General features: G+C 47.8%; 2 protein-coding genes and 1 non-coding gene across 3 annotated transcripts; 1 reads left to right on the forward strand and 2 right to left on the reverse strand.

Annotated features, from left to right (window-relative positions):
* Positions 1-1,667: 1,667 nt before the first annotated feature.
* LOC125551988 (protein MALE DISCOVERER 2) lies at positions 1,668-5,755 on the forward strand. Its single transcript, XM_048715424.2, has 6 exons — positions 1,668-1,976; positions 2,059-2,122; positions 2,837-3,267; positions 3,350-3,540; positions 3,620-3,752; positions 4,920-5,755. The coding sequence occupies exons 1-6, from the start codon at positions 1,901-1,903 to the stop codon at positions 5,498-5,500; spliced, it is 1,476 nt and encodes a 491-aa protein (XP_048571381.1). The 5' UTR covers positions 1,668-1,900; the 3' UTR covers positions 5,501-5,755.
* Positions 5,756-6,129: 374 nt separating this feature from the next.
* On the reverse strand, positions 6,130-6,249 carry LOC125555211 (U5 spliceosomal RNA). Its single transcript, XR_007304644.1, has one exon. It is a non-coding gene; the product is annotated as a U5 spliceosomal RNA (small nuclear RNA).
* A 1,136-nt stretch (positions 6,250-7,385) lies between these two features.
* On the reverse strand, positions 7,386-11,574 carry LOC125551987 (ethylene-overproduction protein 1). Its single transcript, XM_048715423.2, has 4 exons — positions 9,256-11,574; positions 8,635-8,926; positions 8,244-8,553; positions 7,386-7,914 (listed from the first exon to the last, which is right to left on the reverse strand). The coding sequence occupies exons 1-4, from the start codon at positions 11,322-11,324 to the stop codon at positions 7,679-7,681; spliced, it is 2,907 nt and encodes a 968-aa protein (XP_048571380.1). The 5' UTR covers positions 11,325-11,574; the 3' UTR covers positions 7,386-7,678.
* Positions 11,575-18,824: the final 7,250 nt, after the last annotated feature.

Consider the following 18,824-nt stretch of genomic DNA (forward strand, 5'->3'; position numbering starts at 1 on the left):
TTTATTGCCTTTAAGGACTCAAACAACTTAGCCTTAGGCAGTGGCAGAGCTTAGTAAGGGCCAAGGAGGGTCATTACCCCCCCCCCCCAACCAAATACATTTCTTTGGGGCATCTCCAATGCAAACCCCTAAAATGGACACCGTAAATGTCCTCAGACTGGTCTAGACGTGGTCCACGAACATGACACGGGAGGGAGTCATCCAACGTTTTCATAAACTAACCCTCATTTGTTTGCCTTGGAGGGGAGAGAGGTGATTGAGACCATTCATGTGGTTGGATATGTGTGAGTGGTGTGCGGTTGGGAGGACAGAGAGAGGGGGAGGGAAAAGAGAGGAGGACCACTTGTTTGCTTTTTCTTGGTAAGTGGATGTCCGGGCTCCCACATACCCCCTGCTTCCGGTTTGCGGGAAACTGGACGTCCGGACCGCAACGCGGACCAATAGGGGTCCCCATTGGATCATAAAATTGGTTCGGCATATATATGAGCTTTGAGGGTCTCCTTCGCAGATGCCCTCACATAAAAATATAATATTTAGCACTATTTGGACCAAATTTGACATAATACACTACACTAGCTCTCAACTCTTTTAAGACTCATCCCCCCCCCCCCCCCCCTCAAATCGTGTTAAAGCTCGGCCACTTCCCTTAAAAGGGGAGCAGTCCGTATTCAATAGCTATGGTGCCTTTCTTTTATTTGTTTTGCTTCCGAAAACATCATATCTTGTAAATATTGTTATATGTGTAGTTCTTCAAAATGGAAAAGTACACGAAACGAGGACCATTGTTGGGAATCTCACAACAGTTCAACAGTGAGATTCACTTGTGAGCAATGCTTACCATGCACAGACATTTTGAAAGTATATATTTTATACGATACATCTTTTTGAAATAAGGGCATTTTGATTCCAATAAGTCAGGGGACTTAAAACCAGCGACTTATAAGTCACGTCTGTTTGGTTGTTACCTGACTTATAAGTCACCTAACCACATCTTTCCACCTTATTTTTTATATAAAGATGGTGGGACCCACGCAAAAAGGAGGTGGCTTATAAGTTTTAAGTTGGGGTGACTTATAAGTTGGGTCTATTTGACAAAATAAGTCACTTTTTTCACTTTCGACTTATAAGTTGGTGACTTATTTGTAATCAAACAGGCCCTAAGTATTCCATGCTTACCATGCATAGACTTTTTGGGAATCGGTGCAGTCAAAATCACACCCATACACTATCAATAAGTATTCGACGTTTAAAATTATCATAACTAGTTTTGGAATAACGATATACTCCCTCCGTTCTAAAATTCTTGTCTTAGATTTGTCAAAATACGGATATATCAAGTCACGTTTTAGTATTAAATACATTCGTATCTAGACGAATGTAAGACAAGAATTTTGGGACGGAGGGAGTATTTAATCGGACCACAATTTTACAAAAATGCACTCATATGTTTCTTGTAAAAATTCACATTCATGTGAAAAAATAACGGCCAAAGTTGTTGAGGACGAACGATTATACCCCGAAATGAAGAGGAGGAAAAATCTAGGAAGTTGGTTCCACAATGATGAGCAAGCTGCATTAACTTGCAATCCATACATGTGGAGGATGATTGGATCAACGAACCAAACAATTTTAAAACGGAAGAAAAAAAGAGCCAACTAAAAGCTTCTTGTTGTGTGGTCGCCTTCGTGCAGCCTCACTTTCCCTCTCCTCTCCACCACCTTCGGCTGCCACTTTCGCCGCCTCCACCGCCCTCTTCCCAACCACACCACGCGCCGTCTCTCCTCCGGCATCCCGCCTCCTGTGACCGCCGCCATCCACCTTCCGGATCAGATTTCCTCCCCTCCGACGCCAGCCACTGCGCCTCCACTGCTATTTTCTCGGCCCGTGCAGCGGTTAAGCGATGGAATGGCCACCGCCCCACAGGCTCCTTCTTCTGTTCCTGCTTGCCTTCTCTTGGCGGCTTGGAGGAGGAGCAGGTTTAGTTCTCTTTTGCTCGAGCTTTGGATTCCTCCGAGTTGTTGGGGTATGCATTTGGGCTTACGGCGTTGCTTGCTGCAGGGATTGGGGGCTTTGGAGTTGGAGCTGAGGAGTTGAGCAGCAATGGAGCTTCTTTTAGTCGTAGGTGAGCTCTCAGATTCTGGAACTGATTCTTTTTTTGGTGCTTGCAGGAAATGGATCGATGTGATTTTGCTATCCAGAGTTTGTGATTTTTTTTTTAGATTGGAACTAGACAATAGGTGTTTTTAGTATTGGCCTATTTACCATTAATGGGCAACAAATGCCACAAATTTAGTAATTTACCAGTTTGGTTGGAACCATCATCTCTTGAGCTCTGAACTAAACTGACATTAGCTATATGCATATAAGCACTGGTGATCTGGTTCCCTAGTGATTATTTTCTTAATAAAAAACTTTTTGCTGCGCTTCTCTTTGCATGTTTATCCACAGAGACAGTTTGCTGGGTGAAGTTCTGCAGTAGTAGCAACTTTTTAGCATTTACATGAATGGTGCCTGTGGTTATTTTAGAAAGCCTTGGATTGTAGTCACGGAGAGATCAGAGATGTGCCACTAGTTTTTTTTTTTTTTTTGAAAGAAAGTGCAACTAGGTTGTTGAGTGAGAGCTTTTTTTCTCACTGAATTTCGATTAACTATTTAAGTATTTTTAAGATAAATACGGTATTGCAGTATATCTCTTATTATATAAATGATCGTATGGATATGGTAGTAAACGAATTAAGGGCAGGTGGTTTTTGTACTTCCATCATCAGAAATGGCAAATATTTATCTTGATAATACATCCCCCAAGTCTTAACTATTTGTTTTCTTGGACTTTCAGAAGAATGCTGCAGATTGGTGGTGAAAACCAAGGTGCCGGGTATCTTTTCTCACATGTACAAGCTCCAACATCAGGACCAGTGTCTGCTCCATCACCCTCAGAATTCATATCATCACCACCAGAAGGTGCACCATCACCATTTTATTCACGACCGACGCCACAGCGATCCCCTTTACGCCATGATCCACCAATAGTCCTTCCACATTCGCTTAAGTTTAAGCCCGCAGCTGGGGGAGCTGGGCATGATCATTCGGTTCAAACTCCATCTCATAAGCATTCCTGGACAACCTATGGTTTAGTTGCAGCAGGGGTTGCTGCTTTCCTTATCATATCAGCATCTGGTGCTCTGTACTGCCGAGCTAAAAAGGTGGGGACTGTGAAACCTTGGGTGACAGGACTTAGCGGACAATTGCAAAAAGCTTTTGTAACAGGTATGCTTTGTTTGTACTTTAACATGTGTGTATCTAGGAGTTTGTTCTGATGTCACATCACAATTTAATCGTGTATTTATAGGTGTACCTGCACTGAAACGATCAGAGCTGGAATCAGCGAGCGAGGATTTCAGCAATATAATCGGCTCCACATCTAGCTGCATGATGTACAAGGGAACTTTATCGAGTGGAGTTGAAATTGCAGTTGCGTCGAGTTTGGTAACGTCTGCAAAGGATTGGTCCAAAGAATGTGAATCACAGTACAGGAAAAAGGTACTGTTAAGTTTCCTGCCGCTTGTATAAATGTACACTGTTTAGCTTTTATGTTTGATTCCAATGGTTATGTTTTCAGATCACAACTTTGTCCAAAGTAAACCACAGGAATTTTATGAACTTGCTTGGCTACTGTGAGGAAGCGCATCCTTTTACCAGAGCCATGGTATTTGAATACGCTCCGAATGGGACGCTTTTTGAGTATCTGCATGGTAAGTGTATTCTTAGTTTCTTACCATGATTATATATTTTCCCCCCTTTTCACATATCTGTTCTCTTCACCCTGTAACTACAGAAATTCTTTTATGTGAACATTTGTTAACAACGGTGTAAATCATGATCCCGCAAAATCTTACATAAAAGTTTCTCTGACAAATGAACTATGCGTACCTGTTCAGCAAGCAGATTCTAACTGATAAGGATCCCTATGTTTCCCTTATGAATTAGGAGTATCATATAAAATAAAATAAAAGGGAGAATAAAGAGACACCATTTCCTAAAAAGAGGAGAAGAAAGATAAAAAGGAGTGTGGTCTTATTCAAAGTCAAAGCGCCTGGCAATCTTTAACCAGTGATGTGCTTCATATAATTTCTCACATTATTGAACAACTCAAATTTAACAAAGCTTCCGCGATTTCTAAATAACTTTTTAGATCTCCTTCCCCTAGAACCGTACTTGAGAGTTTCCTGCCTCATATGGCTCAGAATTTGCTACTTATCTTAGGGGCATAATTTGGTTTCTTCGAAGGGGAGCCTTGGCGCCAGTGGCGAATCTAGCAGGACATTGGAGGGTAGGCTTAAAACATAAATTTCCTAAGTCTAATTAGCAAATGCAGTGCAATTGTTGCATGTAAAGCACCAGAATATATTTGTCAAGTGGTATGTTTAGCTTAAATATGATTTTGGAGGGTAGGCTTAAGCCTATTGAAGCCTCCCTAGTGGAATCGCCACTGCTTGGCGCAGTGGTAAAGCTGCTGCCTTGTGACCATGAGGTCACGGATTCAAGTCATGGAAACAGTCACTTGCAGAAATGTAGAGAAAAACTGCGTACAGTAGACCCAAAGTGATAGGACCTTCCCCGGACCCTGCGCAAACGGAGCTACATGCACCTCTTGTCTTAACTGAATTTGATCTCTCGAAAATCAAGCACCTCTTGTTAGTTCAGAAGATAGGAGTATGTGTGCATCAACTACATCAGTTTCTTTTTTCAAAATGGAGGTCGAACCCCCGGCCATCAACTACATAAGTTGTACTGTATCTATTACAAAAGAGATAGCTAGTTTGTTCCTATTAGTACTTCTTAACTGTCACTCAGTCAGTCGGGCGGTGTATCAACATTATATTTTGACAATGTCTCATCCTCGTCAATCCATGTTGCAGTGAGAGAAGCCGAGAAGCTGGACTTGGTGACGCGGCTGAGGATATGCATGGGGATCGCCTACTGCCTGGAGCACATGCACCAGCTGAACCCACCCGTGGTGCCGAGGAGCTTGGACTCGACGACCATATACCTCACCGACGATTTCGCCGCCAAGGTCTCAGACCTCGAATTCCCAGACGACGGCGCAAAGGGATCATCACCTCGTTCAGCCACATCAGACCTGGAAACCGCGGTGCAGAGATACGGCGTGGTGCTGCTGGAGATACTGACGGGGAGGGTGGCCTGCTCCGACGAGGACGGGCCGCTGGAGCGGTGGGCGTCCCGCTACCTGGACGGCGAGGTGCGGCTGGCGGAGCTGATCGACCCCAGCATCGGCTCCTCCTTCTCCGAGGAGGCCGCGCGCGCGCTGTGCGAGGTGGCGAGGTCCTGCGTCGACCCGGACCCGAAGAGGAGGCCGACGATGGCGGAGGTGGCGGCCCGGCTGCGGGAGGTCACGGCGCTGGGGCCCGACAGGGCCACCCCCAAGGTGTCGCCACTGTGGTGGGCTGAGCTTGAGATCATGTCTTCTTCTGACACCTGAAGTTGTTACTGAAAAAAAGTTGTTTGGTTTGTACTACTGTATTTGTTTGGTTGCTGCTGCTGCTGATCTTGCTTGTTGAATTGGTAGTCAGGCAGAGGGTGTTTGAAGTTTGCTTCAGGATTGCAAATAATCGTACGCAAAGCCCATGAAGCCCAATTTCAAGCGTGAGCCATGCTGTCCAGACCCAAACAAAAGGAAGAATAACAGTTAACTGGAGTCTGGAGGCATGCATGGTAACAGAAAAAACTTACGAACTCTCAGGCCTCCTTTGATTCATAGGATTTGCATAGGAATTTTACAGGATTGACACCCTCTAGAAGTTTTCCTTTACGTGCTGTTTGATTCACTGGATTGCATTCCTCAGGAACCAATCCTATAGAAACTTCTTAGTTCATTTTCACAGGAAAACAAGCATGAGGTTGGACTTCATGGAAAAAATTCTCTGTTTTGCTACCCGACGTAGGATTTCAGTTGACAGTACATCCTGTTCCTGTATGTTTCCTATTCCTACACTTCTCAAACCCTGTGAATCAAAGGAGCCCTCAATGAAAATGCTAGTAGGAGTACCAATTTGGAGCATGTATGTATTGAAACGCAACAGTTTAAACATTTGGGACCCACATTGTAGGACCTTCTCACAGGGAGAAGGAACCCTCAAAAAATTGGTGTATGCTGCCTGGTGTGGCGAGCCCACGGTATTCTTTAGTAAAAGGCGAAAGAATAGTTCGCTATGTGCTCACCACGCAGCTGCCTGCTCTCTAATGATGGCACCGGGAGCTGTTTTAAAGAGGCCAGGTGGGACAAGTCTCTAGCGCCTAGCAGTGTGGGACTAAATAAGCTGAAATGCAGTCGCTGAGACACAGCCTGGAGAGTGGCGACTCCTCTGCTTGCCGCTACCGGGCCTAAATCACTCTTCTTCTTTTTTGCAATCAACCGGGCCCAAAGAGTTTTGCGGGCAAATTTTACGGGATTGACGGATTGTTGCGGCCCAAATCAATGACAAAGGAGTAGTCTCTACCCAGCGGGCAGCGGCGACATGTGATTGATGACTTACAGTGGAGTAAAAACAAGCTTGACAAATATGTTGAGAAGAGAAGGAATGGAGCAGCGAATCAACCTGTGGTTGAGATGGTTAGGTGGACAGTGGTATCCCCAACCCATCAGGGTTCAAATCCTGGTGCTCGTATTATTCCTGGATTTATTTCAGGATTTCCGGCGACGCGCTTTCAGTGGGAGGAGACGTTCCCGTCGACGACGAGGCGCCTACGGTGACTTCGTAAATCTCAAGATGATATGCCGGCTCAGTCTTTCGGAGAAGCTCATAGGGGTAGGATGTGCGTGTGTGCGTTCATAGGGGTGAGTGTATGTGCGTATATATGAGCGCTTGTGTCTGTACTGATGCTCAAAAAAAAAGAAGGAATGGAGCAAAAACAGTTGATGGTCGTGGTTTTTATGAAGACGAAAACCGGGTGCCTGGCCTGGGCTGGGTAGCAGAATAAGAAAAGCCAGAAAACTGTCTCTTTGGGAATGGAATGGAACAGATGGGTGGCCTGAGCTGGGTGGGGAGCACGCAGACGCAGTGGCCAGCGACAACCAACCAAGCAAATCGTATAGGCTGGGTCGTGGAAAAGCACAACTCTTTATGCACAGATCGTGCCTCCGAATAACACGCCACCAACAGGCAAGGCAAATATATAAATAAAACATTAAGAAAATAGGAGGAAAAAGAATGAGAAAGCATGAGCCTGCCTTGCCGGCTGCTCTGATTGAAGGGCAGCCTGTTCTGTTCTGTTGTGTCGCAGCCCTCTTCCTCTTTTTTCATTCAGCTCTCATCAGACCAACATAGTTCCCTGGAGCCCCTAGTCTTGCTGACGTATACAGTACATACGAAAAATGATGCCATTTTGCCATTTACACGCTTTGCTATTCTTACATTTTTGTTACAGCAACCAAGCTCTCTCATCAACCTCCTGTACGTTACACGCAGAGCTCGACCGACCTTCGCCTCGCCGTTGCATTGCATCGTATGCTTCGCTTACACTCATCGGTCCGTCCGTGCTCTCTTCTGCCCGCCTCGCTCTACATTTTTCTCTCCTTGCTGTGGAAGGGCCAAAATCGCTTCATCATTCAGCTAGCTGATCATCGACGATGGTGGTCGCACGCGCAGGATAGACCCAGCTAGCTCTCGGATTGATGATCAGCCTTGGCGGAAGCCTTGTTGTAGAGCTCCAGGGTGTCTCCGTGCTGCGGGTGCATGCACAGGGCCGCCTCGCAGTCGCGCAGGGTGCTCGCGCTGTCGCCCATCGAGTCCTGGAAGGCCGCGCGGAGGTGGAGCAGCTGGAGGTCCGGCTTGAAAGCCAGCGCCTGAGTCAGCTCCCCGATCGCCTCCTCCTCCTTGTTTTCGTCCATCAGAACTGGGGATCACAGCAAACATGTTATCATCAAGCCATTGAAAAACTCTTCAGACTTTAGCTCTGAATTTCTCTCTATCGGAAAAAATAGCTATGAACTTTTTTAACAATTCACTATCGTCTCCAGACATTAATGAAACCTTAAGATACATGGATAGCTATGAATTCCGCGCATTGTTCTAAACTTAACAGAATGCAAGGCTTCAAAAAATTGTTTAGCATTTTGTGTTGAAAGCTGACACTGCTGTAAAGTTTGTGCACATTAGAATAATGCAAAGCCATCAAGAAGATTCATAGTGCCAGCCATCATATGTTCAGTGCAGTGGACTCACCAGCTGCTCTGTATCTGTAAGGGTAGGTCCTGGTTGGATCCAACAACGTCGCCATATTGAGATCACTTTTCGCAGCGTCCCGCTCGGCATATTCCGACCGTTTCTCATACGCCGAAGCGCTGTTTTTGGCAATCTTTAGGAGCGATGTCATCTCATCAAATGCAGCCTTCTTCCTATTCTTCAAGAAATGGACCCGAGCCAGACCCTGGTGTGCCCGTGTGTGCTTGATGCTCAGTGCTATGCTGTAGCACTCAGTTGCCTCATCCAGCAAATCACAATCCACATATATGCTCCCCATATTGTTGTATGCCTGGAGGATGTCAAACAGCTATTAGCACAAATGATGAACACTTGTCATGGAAAATGAGAAGCGATGATGGATGGTTCTTACTTGCCCCTTCCGTAGGTTGTCAGATGCACAACTGTTAGCATGCTCTAGAAGCTGAACAACAGAAAGCGCAGATTCGACGTCAAGGCTAGAGTCTCCGAGAGCATAAGCCTTTAGGAAGAATGCTTCGAATGATCTTTGGAGACTGAGTGATTGCTCGGCCTTCTCAAGTGCTTCATCGCGATGCCCAGTGTCGTATAAGATCCATCCTTCATATACAAGTCTCTCGTGGTCATGCATCGAACTATTCCGTGCTAATCGCAAACTACGCATAGCAGCCTTCTGACAATTAAGCCTACAATGCATGTGGAAAACCGAAAAATATGTTAAGCTTATGAACTTTGAAAACTACTCCAAGATAGGCAGATACTACTCGTATACTCGTATACTAGATAGTATGAAGATCTAGAAACTGTTGTCGTTTTTGTGAATTTGTTTCTAAGTCGACTAAAATTCCTGCTCTTATGTGTAAAATAAAGCAGTAGGGTATGAAGATCTAGACAGCATAAACTTGATACAAGTAATTATGGAATGAAAGGACTTGATGGGATGTTCTTGCTCAAATTAAGACAATGTAAACTTGTGGAGAAAATTAGCAATTCACAAGTTGGATGCACTGCTCACCTTAACAGGAGTAGCGACTGCCGGAACCGCAAGCTGCTGTTCCCGGGTTCCCTGGCGAGCATCTGCTGGACAACTGCCAGAGAGCCGATGTCGTCCACCCCTGACCACCGGTCGTAGAGCTGCAACCAACAATCCGCCATGTCCCGCTGCTGCACTTGTCCTCGGAGGAGCTCGATCAGCTGCTCCCCGTGCATTTTACCATGGAACATCATGTAGGTCGGATCCAGCGTCAAGATGGCCCTGACATCCCGCACGGCAGCCTCGAAGTCCCCGGCCACAAGGTAGAACCACGCCCGGAGCTCGAGGCAGTCGGTCGCCATCCTGAAGCTGAGCACCTTGTCGATCTCTTCCAGCGCACGCTCCATCTTGTCCTCCTCCAGCAAGGCGGCGGCACGGTACTTGTACGGGTAAGTCAGCGTCGGGTCGAGCTGCGTCGCCGTCCGGAGATCAGCCACCTTCTCCTTCCCCACGCAGTAGACGGCGCGTTCTTGGTACATCCACCCGGCAGGATCGTAGTCCGTGACCACCCTGTTCATCAGCTTGTAGGCCATGTACTTGTGCCCGCACTTGAACTTGGCGCGTGCTACTCCGGCGAGCGAGTACACATGGCCTTCCGCGACGGCCTCCTCGAACCACTCCTGCGCGTCCTTGAACTCGCCGCGCTCCAGCATGACGCACCCGAGCTGGTGCAGTGCCAACTGTTTGTGCCATGGCAACTCTGCGCATTCCCACAGCCGCTCCAGGAGCATCACCGTGGTGTTGGACCTCATGTCCTCCTCCATGGCGACGTACGAGAGGAAGTAGTAGAGCGCGAAGGACGCGTTCCCGGCGGCGTCCAGGCGCTCCCTGCCCTCCGGGCTGCAGAGCAGACGCGCCACCTCGGGGTGGGACAGCGACTTGGGGAGCTCCCGCAGGAAGGCCTGGAGGCAGGTGGCGACGAGGAGATGGGCGGCCTCCTCGAGGCCGAGGTCGATGAGGGAGAGGGCTTCGTCCACGCCGCGCACCATGGAGGCGAGCTTGTTGTCGCAGGCGACCTTGAGGCCATCGCAGCAGAACTTGTTGGCGAAGGCGAGGAGCTCGAGGATGGTGTCCGGAGGGAAGTCGTCGAGGCGGCCGTGTCGGCTGTAGGCGGCGACGGCGCGCATGCCACGCGCCGAGATGCCGTCGCGGCTGAAGTCAATGTGGTCGCGGCGCGCCTCGGCGAACCCGCCGTAGAGGAGCGTGTTGAGCGGCTTCGCTAGCGCGGCGATGCAGGAACGCTCGCACGCCACCTCCTCCTGGCCGATGACGAACCACAAGTCATTGGTCTCATCCTCTTCATCATCATCATCTTCCTCGCTCTCATCGAAGGCGATCGATGCGTTGCGCCTCAAGATTGTGTCGCGCCTCAAGCGCGGAGGGCGAGGGGGAGGAGGTGGAGTGCGGCGGCAGGGGCAGACGGGATCCACGCCGGAGGACTCCGTGGCGAAGACCGCGGAGCGGGGGCACTCGAGGAGCGGGGTCGTCGGGCCGCAGGGATCGAGAGGCGGCGGCATCGGGTCGAACTCGTCCTCCCGGCGCTCGTGCCGAAGCCAGGCGGCGAGCACGACGCGGCGGTGCGAGTCGGTGGCGTGGACGCGCGCGGCACGGAGCGCTCGGCGCAGCAGCCGGGGGTCCCCGAGCGCGTGGAACAGCGCGTGCTGCTCCAGGTACACATCGCAGAGGTCGTCGCCTTTCCTCTCGGCCGACGACATCCTCCGGAACGACGCCGCGAGCGCCGAGACGTGGTCAACGGGGCGAAGGCACGCGTCGAGCGCCGGCTCGAGCGCGGCGGCCGCCGGGAGGCCGCAGGGGAGGGTCGAGTCGGAAGAGAAGGCCCCCGAAGTGGCGGGCGCGTGCGGGTAGCAGAGCGACGCGGACATCAGGGAGACGCTGCGCGGCGGCGGCAGCGGGAGAAGCTTGGCCCCGCCCCCTCCATCCCCGGAGCCGCCGGACGTGGAGGCCGCGGAGTTGAAGGGGTAGATTTGCGCGGCCTTGCACCCCTCGATCAGCTTGAGGCTCCGTATGGTGGTCAAGAAGTTGTTGGTCATAATGCCGCGCCGCGCCTCGCTCCTCCTGCGGCTGCCGGGTTATTGGACGGCGGCGATCATGTCAGAATGGGGGTGGGGGGATTTTCGGCGGAACGGCCGGAGCGCGCCTCGCCTCCGCCCTTCCGCGCGGCCGCGCCTTCCCGCCGTGCGCTTGCGGGTCGCGCTGTGCCTACGGTTGGTTGGTTAATGCCGCTGGCTTGGGAGGGCGGCGGGGGAGGGAGGATCGATCGGGTCGGGTCGGGTGCGGAGGAGGGGAGGGCCGGGGATGAAGCGGAGGGGCGCGAGAGTCGGGTGGGTCTCCCTCCCGCTGTCACCACCGTCCGCTGCGCTGCACGAACAAAATTGGATCCTTCGCGTTTAATTTTTCTCCGACCCATGCTTTGCTTGAAATGTTCGTATACTATTCTTCTTCACAAACAGTGGATGATTTGTTATTAGTGCACAGTTTGTGATTATTGTGCTGTGTTAGTGTTATTTTTTAGGGCTGTTGACTGGTGTGATTTTTTGGTTGCGTTGTTTCCTTTCGAAAGACAGTAGGTGATTTTTTTTTGAAAGGCAAAAATGCATATTAAAGTCGATCAGCCCTACAAGGCCATTCATATAAAAATCTGAAACTCCACAACCTTCTTTAGTGAATTAACGGTGTCTTCTTCCTGCTCTCGCACTCATCGATAACGTGTCGTGAGTGAAGCTCGGTGCCATCTCTAAACCTCCGAAACACCATCGCAACTGGAAAAAAAATTGTTGACGTAGGAGTCTGGAACTCACCGGTCAGAGCCAAAAAATGTTGACAACAATGCTCTAGAAACATATAACCGCCCCGAAGGAGACGGTGAAAAGGGATGGAAGACAACTCCAGATCCGATAAGATAGATTCGAGGGAGACATGACCTCATAAGACTCCCTTGACAACACCAATGTTGGTCGAATATTGTCGGTCAAAGAAGGAGTCGGAGGATTGTTTCCTCTCAGCTAGAAAAGTGCTGGACCCCCAAATGCAAGGGTTTGTAGAAAGCAACAATTTCTCTTAAAGTGGATGATCTTAAAGTTTATCGAACCAGTGAGTTTGCTAAGTGGCCAATGATATCACAAATACAAAACTGCCTTTGCCTCCAACAAAACTAGTAAGATTGCCAGTCTTGCTAGCCTTACTCGTGTTGGGGCTGGACAACAACAATATGCTGCACAAATTCACTGACACGGCAAGTATGCACACTACACAGTCCCCTCCACTTGTGATGAACTTTAAGTTCAACCAACAAGTAAGCAAAGGAATAAAACAAGCAACATATACCTGTGACACAAGATTTAACGTGGAAAAACCTCTTCAACCTGAGGAGTGAAAAACTACGGTTGTGGACCGACCGGTCCACACAACTTCACTATGAGAATGATGAGTGCAAAGTTTTCTCTAAAACCTCTAGAGAGATTTACGCACACTCTCCACATTGCCAACCAGCAACAGCAACAACGACAACACAAAAGGCAAGATTTCAGCAAAGCAAAGTTTACTCATTTAGTGTTTTGCAAACTTCTCTTAAATCGCTAAACCAAACAACACTAAATATGGCAGACAAGTATACACACGAGGTACTGATATCCTCTCAGAATTTCAGCTCAACCGTACATTGTTTGCCTATCCAAACTATTCATTTCCCAAAACTACTCTGTTATGAAACTGCAGCAATCCGAGGTGACAAAACCACCCCAAATCTAATGCTCCACTGACCCAATCATCAAACCAGTTAAACAGATCAAAGTACGGAATGAGCTCATCAAGTTTGGTGCCAATTCAAGCATGTTTGAGCCTCCAATCACCAGCTTGAACACCGTCTAGCTAGATGCAGCAAATCTGGACAAAACCTCCACTTCTTCTTCCTCTCTTCTCTCGGTTTTGTATTCCGCTCTTGTGTGTTCTCTCAGTCTCATAATGGAAGCCACACACCAGCAAGGGTGGAGTGGCTAGGGTTTTCTCCTTGCCTCCCTACATTAGGAAGCACTCACAACCATTGGATACAACGAAGATCAACAGCTCGCGCATGTTGGACTTTTGGGCTGATGTTGGGCTGGCAACACACCTTCATGTGGAGGGACTTAGTCTAACAACTAAGTGTAAGGATAAAATGCAAGTGTGTATGAAAGATTGATTGCAAATAAAAAGTAAAAAAAAAATTATAAAGAGTGTTTGATCGAGGTTGGAAGAACTAGGAATCGATAGGTTAACTAGTGGTTTCTCCCCAAAAGATGGCATGGTTTGGTGAACAAAACTACATTTATGCATAGGTTAAATTGTAGTTTTTATGACTATGACTATACATGGCATAAGTACGTATGAGCATCACAGCCAAACATCTAGAGACCATTATCCAGCTACATCTATAGCTAATACTCCACTCAAGACCGCTACTCACATGCATCCTAAAATATTAAGTAACAAAATAGAGTATTGCAATAAGCATGATGACATGAAGTAGATGATATATTTTATTCACCCTACATTCAAAGTACAAGTATGCAATCACCTTCCATATATGGTGGTATGATGTCTACTACGCAACTTTATTTTTGTAGCCACGTACTGGGCCTCCAAGCGCAGAGTTTTGTAGGACAGTAGCAATTTTCGCTCAAGTGGATGACCTAAGAGCATCTCTAACAGCCGCGGAACACGCGGCGCGCTAAAAAGTAGTTTGCGGCGCGCCCATCGCCAGGTTTGGCGCGGCGTACAGCACTGGCTCCAGCAGCCATGCTAAAATACAGCGCGCGCGCTAAAATGCAGCGTGCGCAAGGAGCCCATATTTGTTGGGCCCCGCGCATATCCATATTTGTTGCATTTTGGACACAAAATAAATTTCACATAGATATAAAAAAACGATACAAAAATATTTTACATAGTTCATAGCATAATAGATAAACAAGTTCATAGCATAGATAGATAAAACCGAACTACGGTGCAACTACATAAAATTAAACTACGGTGCAACTAGATAAAACTACGGTGCAGCTAGAACTGCTCCGAGTCCTCATCATCATCCTCATCCTCGGAGGTGTTGTCCAAGGTATCGATCCATATATCCTCCCAACATTCGTCGTTTGACGTGAAGATCGACCTCCCACCTGCTTCAACGATATCGCCAAAGCCTTCCGCCAACGCCGGTCCGCCCGCTCTGCGCGGCGCCTTGCTGTCCTCTCCGCCCAGTAGGCGCGCTCATTGGCGACGTCCGCCGGGTGGCGTCGGCGCCACTCCGCCATGGCTCGCTCGTCCTCCTCGGCGACGAGGAGGCGGCGCTGCAGCCGAATGTGGTTCGCACGGTCCTGGTCCGTGATCAGACGAGGCGGAGGGCGACAGCCTACGCCTGTCCGCGCATGTGGACGTCCCGGAAGTTCATCTGCGACGGAGGCCTCTCTAGGCGCCACGCCACCGCATCGTACGCGCGGGCCGCCTCGTGCGCGGTCCAGAACGTACCGAGGCCGAGCCGGAAGTCGCCGGACCGGATCTCGGCGGAGTACCAGCCGTTGGGGCGCTCGCAGACACCGCGGTAGCCTGAAGATCTATGGCGGTGCGGCAGCATGGTGGCGCGGTGGTGGCGGGGCGCTGGAAGCGGCGAGGAAGAGGTGTAAGCGGCGAGGTGGCGAGGGGATGGGTGCGTGGCAGTGTGGTGGAGCGCGTGGCGAGCGCCGCATTTTATAGGCACGCGCGAAGCGGCGCGCCAAATCTACCGCGCGAGCGCAATCGCTTCCCGCACGCGGTAGTTTCCCGTCTCCGCTGGAGCGCGTGAAAACTTGCCGCGCACGCTAAAATGCCAGTTAACTCCGCGCGCGCGTCTTTTGGCGCATCCGTTGGAGATGCTCTAAGGTTTATCAATCCGTGAGAGGGGTAGGATGAAGATGGTCTCTCTCAAATGACCCTGCAACCAAATATAAGAAATCTCCTGTGTCCCCAACACACCCAATACAATGGCAAATTGTATAGGCGCACTAGTTCGGCGAAGAGATGGTAATAAAAGTGTAATATGGATGGTAGAAATATATTTTTATAATCTGAATAAATAAAAACAACAAGGTAGCAAACAGTAAACCAGCACAAAAACGGTATTGCAATGCTTAGAAATGAGGCCTAGGGTCCATACTTTTGCTAGTGCAATCTCTCAACAATGCCAACATAGTTGGATCATATAATTATCCCTCAAAGTGAAACAAAGAATCACTCCCGAGTTCCTATTAGCGGAGAACAAAAGATAGAAATTGTTTGTAGGGTACGAGACCACCTCAAAGCTATTCTTTCCGCTCGATCTATTCAAGAGTTCGTACTAAAATAACGTAAAGCTATTTTTTCCGTTCGGTCTATCCTAGAGTTCGTACTAGAATAACACCAAAGCATATTCATATTCATAATACTCAATCCACACAAAGAACTACAAAGAGACACAAAGTTTCTATCGGAGAAAGGATAATAAAACGTGCATCAATACCTATGCATAGATTACCCCAATATCGCGGGAATCCGCAAGTTGAGTGCCATAGCGTATATCGAGTGAATCAATATGATACCCCATTTGTCACCTCAAGTATTCATACCGCAAGACATACATCATGTGTTCCCAAATCTGAACATTCAATCCGACATGACAAAACTTCAAAGGGTAAAGATTCAATTCATCACGACAAGAGTATAGAGGGGAGAAACATCATATGATCCATCTATGCTAACAAAGCCCATGATATAGATCACGAGAGAGAGATATATTAAACACATAGCTACTGGTACAAACCATTAGCCCCGAGGGTGGACTATGATACGTCTCCAACGTATCTATAATTTTTGATTGTTCCATGCTATTATATTATCTGTTTTGGATGTTAATGGGCTTTATTTTACACTTTTATATTATTTTTGGGACTAACCTACTAACCCAAGGCCCAATGCAAATTGTTGTTTTTTTTGCCTATTTTAGTGTTTCGCAGAAAAGGAATATCAAACAGAGTCCAAACGGAATGAAACCTTCAGGAGCGTGATTTTTGGAACAAACGTGATCCAGGAGGACTTGGAGTGGACGTCAAGAAATGAACAAGGTGTCCACGAGGCAGGGGGCGCGCCTACCCCCCTGGGCGCGCCCTCCCCCTCGTGGGCCCCTCGTGGCTCAACCGACCTACTTCTTCCTCCTATATATGTTCACATACCCCGAAAACATCTAGGAGCACCACGAAACCCTATTTCCACCGCCGCAACTTTCTGTACCAAAGAGATCCCATCTTGGGGCCTTTTCCGAAGCTCCGCCGGAGAGGGCATCGATCACGGAGGGCCTCTACATCAACTCCATGGCCCCTCCGATGATGTGTGAGTAGTTTACTTCAGACCTTCGGGTCCATAGTTATTAGCTAGATGGCTTATTCTCTCTATTTGAATCTCAATACAAATTTCTCCTCGATCTTCTTGGAGATCTATTCGATGTAACTCTTTTTGCGGTGTGTTTGTCGAGATCCGATGAATTGTGGGTTTATGATCAAGTCTATCTATGAACAATATTCGATTCTTCTCTGAAATCTTTTATGCATGATTGGTTATCTTTGCAAGTCTCTTCGAATTATCAGTTTGGTTTGGCCTAGTAGATTGATCTTTCTTGCGATGGGAGAAGTGCTTAGCTTTGGGTTCAATCTTGCGGTGCTCGATCCCAGTGACAGAAAGGGAAACGACACGTATTGTATTGTTGCCATCGAGGATAAAAAGATGTGGTTTATATCATATTGCTTGAGTGTATCCCTCTACATCATGTCATCTTACCTAATGCGTTACTCTGTTCTTATGAACTTAATACTCTAGATGCATGCTGGATAGCGGTCGATGTGTGGAGTAATAGTAGTAGATGCAGGCAGGAGTCGGTCTACTTGTCGCGGACGTGATGCCTATATACATTATCATGCCTAGATATTCTCATAATTATTCGCTTTTCTATCAATTGCTTGACAGTAATTTGTTCACCCACCGTAATACTTATGCTATCTTGAGAGAAGCCACTAGTGAAACCTATGGCCCCCAGGTCTATTTTCCAGCATATAAGTTTCCAATCTATTTTACTTTGCAATCTTTACTTTCAATCTATATCATAAAAACACCAAAAATATTTGTATTATTATTATCTCTATCAGATCTCACTCTTGTAAGTGACCGTGAAGGGATTGACAACCCCTTTATCGCGTTGGTTGCGAGGTTCTTATTTGTTTGTGTAGGTACGAGGGACTTGCGTGTGGCCTCCTACTGGATTGATACCTTGGTTCTCAAAAACTAAGGGAAATACTTGCGCTACTTTGCTGCATCACCCTTTCCTCTTCAAGGGAAAACCAACGCAGTGCTCAAGAGGTAGCAGACTACTCCCTCCTCATCGTGGTTGCCGCTGGGATGATGAAGATGGCCACCGGAGATGATTCCCCCCTCCGGCAGGGTGTCGGAACGGGTCTAGATTGGTTTTCGGTGGCTACGGAGCCCTGTGGAGGTAGAACTTCTGATATAGGTTAACCCCAAAGGGTTTCGAAATATTTGGGAATTTATAGTGCAAAGAAGGGGTGCTGGAGGCCACCGAGGTGGGCACAACCCACCTGGGCGCGCCAGGGGGGCCTGGCGCGCCCTGGTGAGTTGTGCCCCCCTCGAGGCACCCCTAGGTGCTGCTCTGCCCCATCGGGAGTCTTATGGCCCATAAAAAATCCACAAAAAGTTTCACGGTGTTTGGACTCCGTTTAATATTGATTTTCTGTGATGTAAAAAACAAGCAAAAAATAGCAACTGGCATTGGGCACTGAGTCTATAGGTTAGTCCCAAAAAATGATGTAAAGTTGCTATAAAATGATTGTAAAACATCCAAGAATGATAATATATTGGCATGAATACTTCATAAATTATAGATACGTTGGAGACGTATCAGTATCCCCAAGCTTAATTCTTACTTGTCCTTGAGTAGGTAAATGATAAAAGAAATAATTTATGAAGTGTGAATGCTAGCAAAGTGCACAAGTTTGATCAATGATAATTTCAATCAGTTTTCCTAGCATCATAACAACAATTCTTTCTTATGAAACTTCTCATGTTATAGTGGTAACCAATTCACATGTTAAGGTTCAAACAATGAATTCTCTTGAAACCCAACAACCTATGTTCTTAGTCACCAAGCAATTGTAATTCAACGTATTCAACAGAGTTTAAGTAAGAGCCACTACAGAAAAAATACACATCCGTGACATTTTGGGCCGAACGCAAAAAATTTCTGTCATACATATGACACTTCTATGACGATAATTGTGACAAAACCCGGTATGATCATAGATGTGGTGGGCTCCTACTTCTATGACAAAAAATCATGACAAAAAATGGGCTTTTCGTCCTGGGTGGGCCGGAGACGCAGCTGCATGACATTCTTTGGGCCGTCCATGACGGAAAAAACCATGGTAGAAGCGAGGGGGAGGAAAATTTCGGGGAGTTCCCGGTTACGGTGGGAGGTCGGGGCCGAGCGA

The sequence above is a fragment of the Triticum urartu genome, chromosome 4A (genome assembly GCF_056163025.1).
Source record: "Triticum urartu cultivar PI428250 chromosome 4A, HENAU_Tu73, whole genome shotgun sequence".
Lineage (NCBI taxonomy): Eukaryota > Viridiplantae > Streptophyta > Magnoliopsida > Poales > Poaceae > Triticum > Triticum urartu.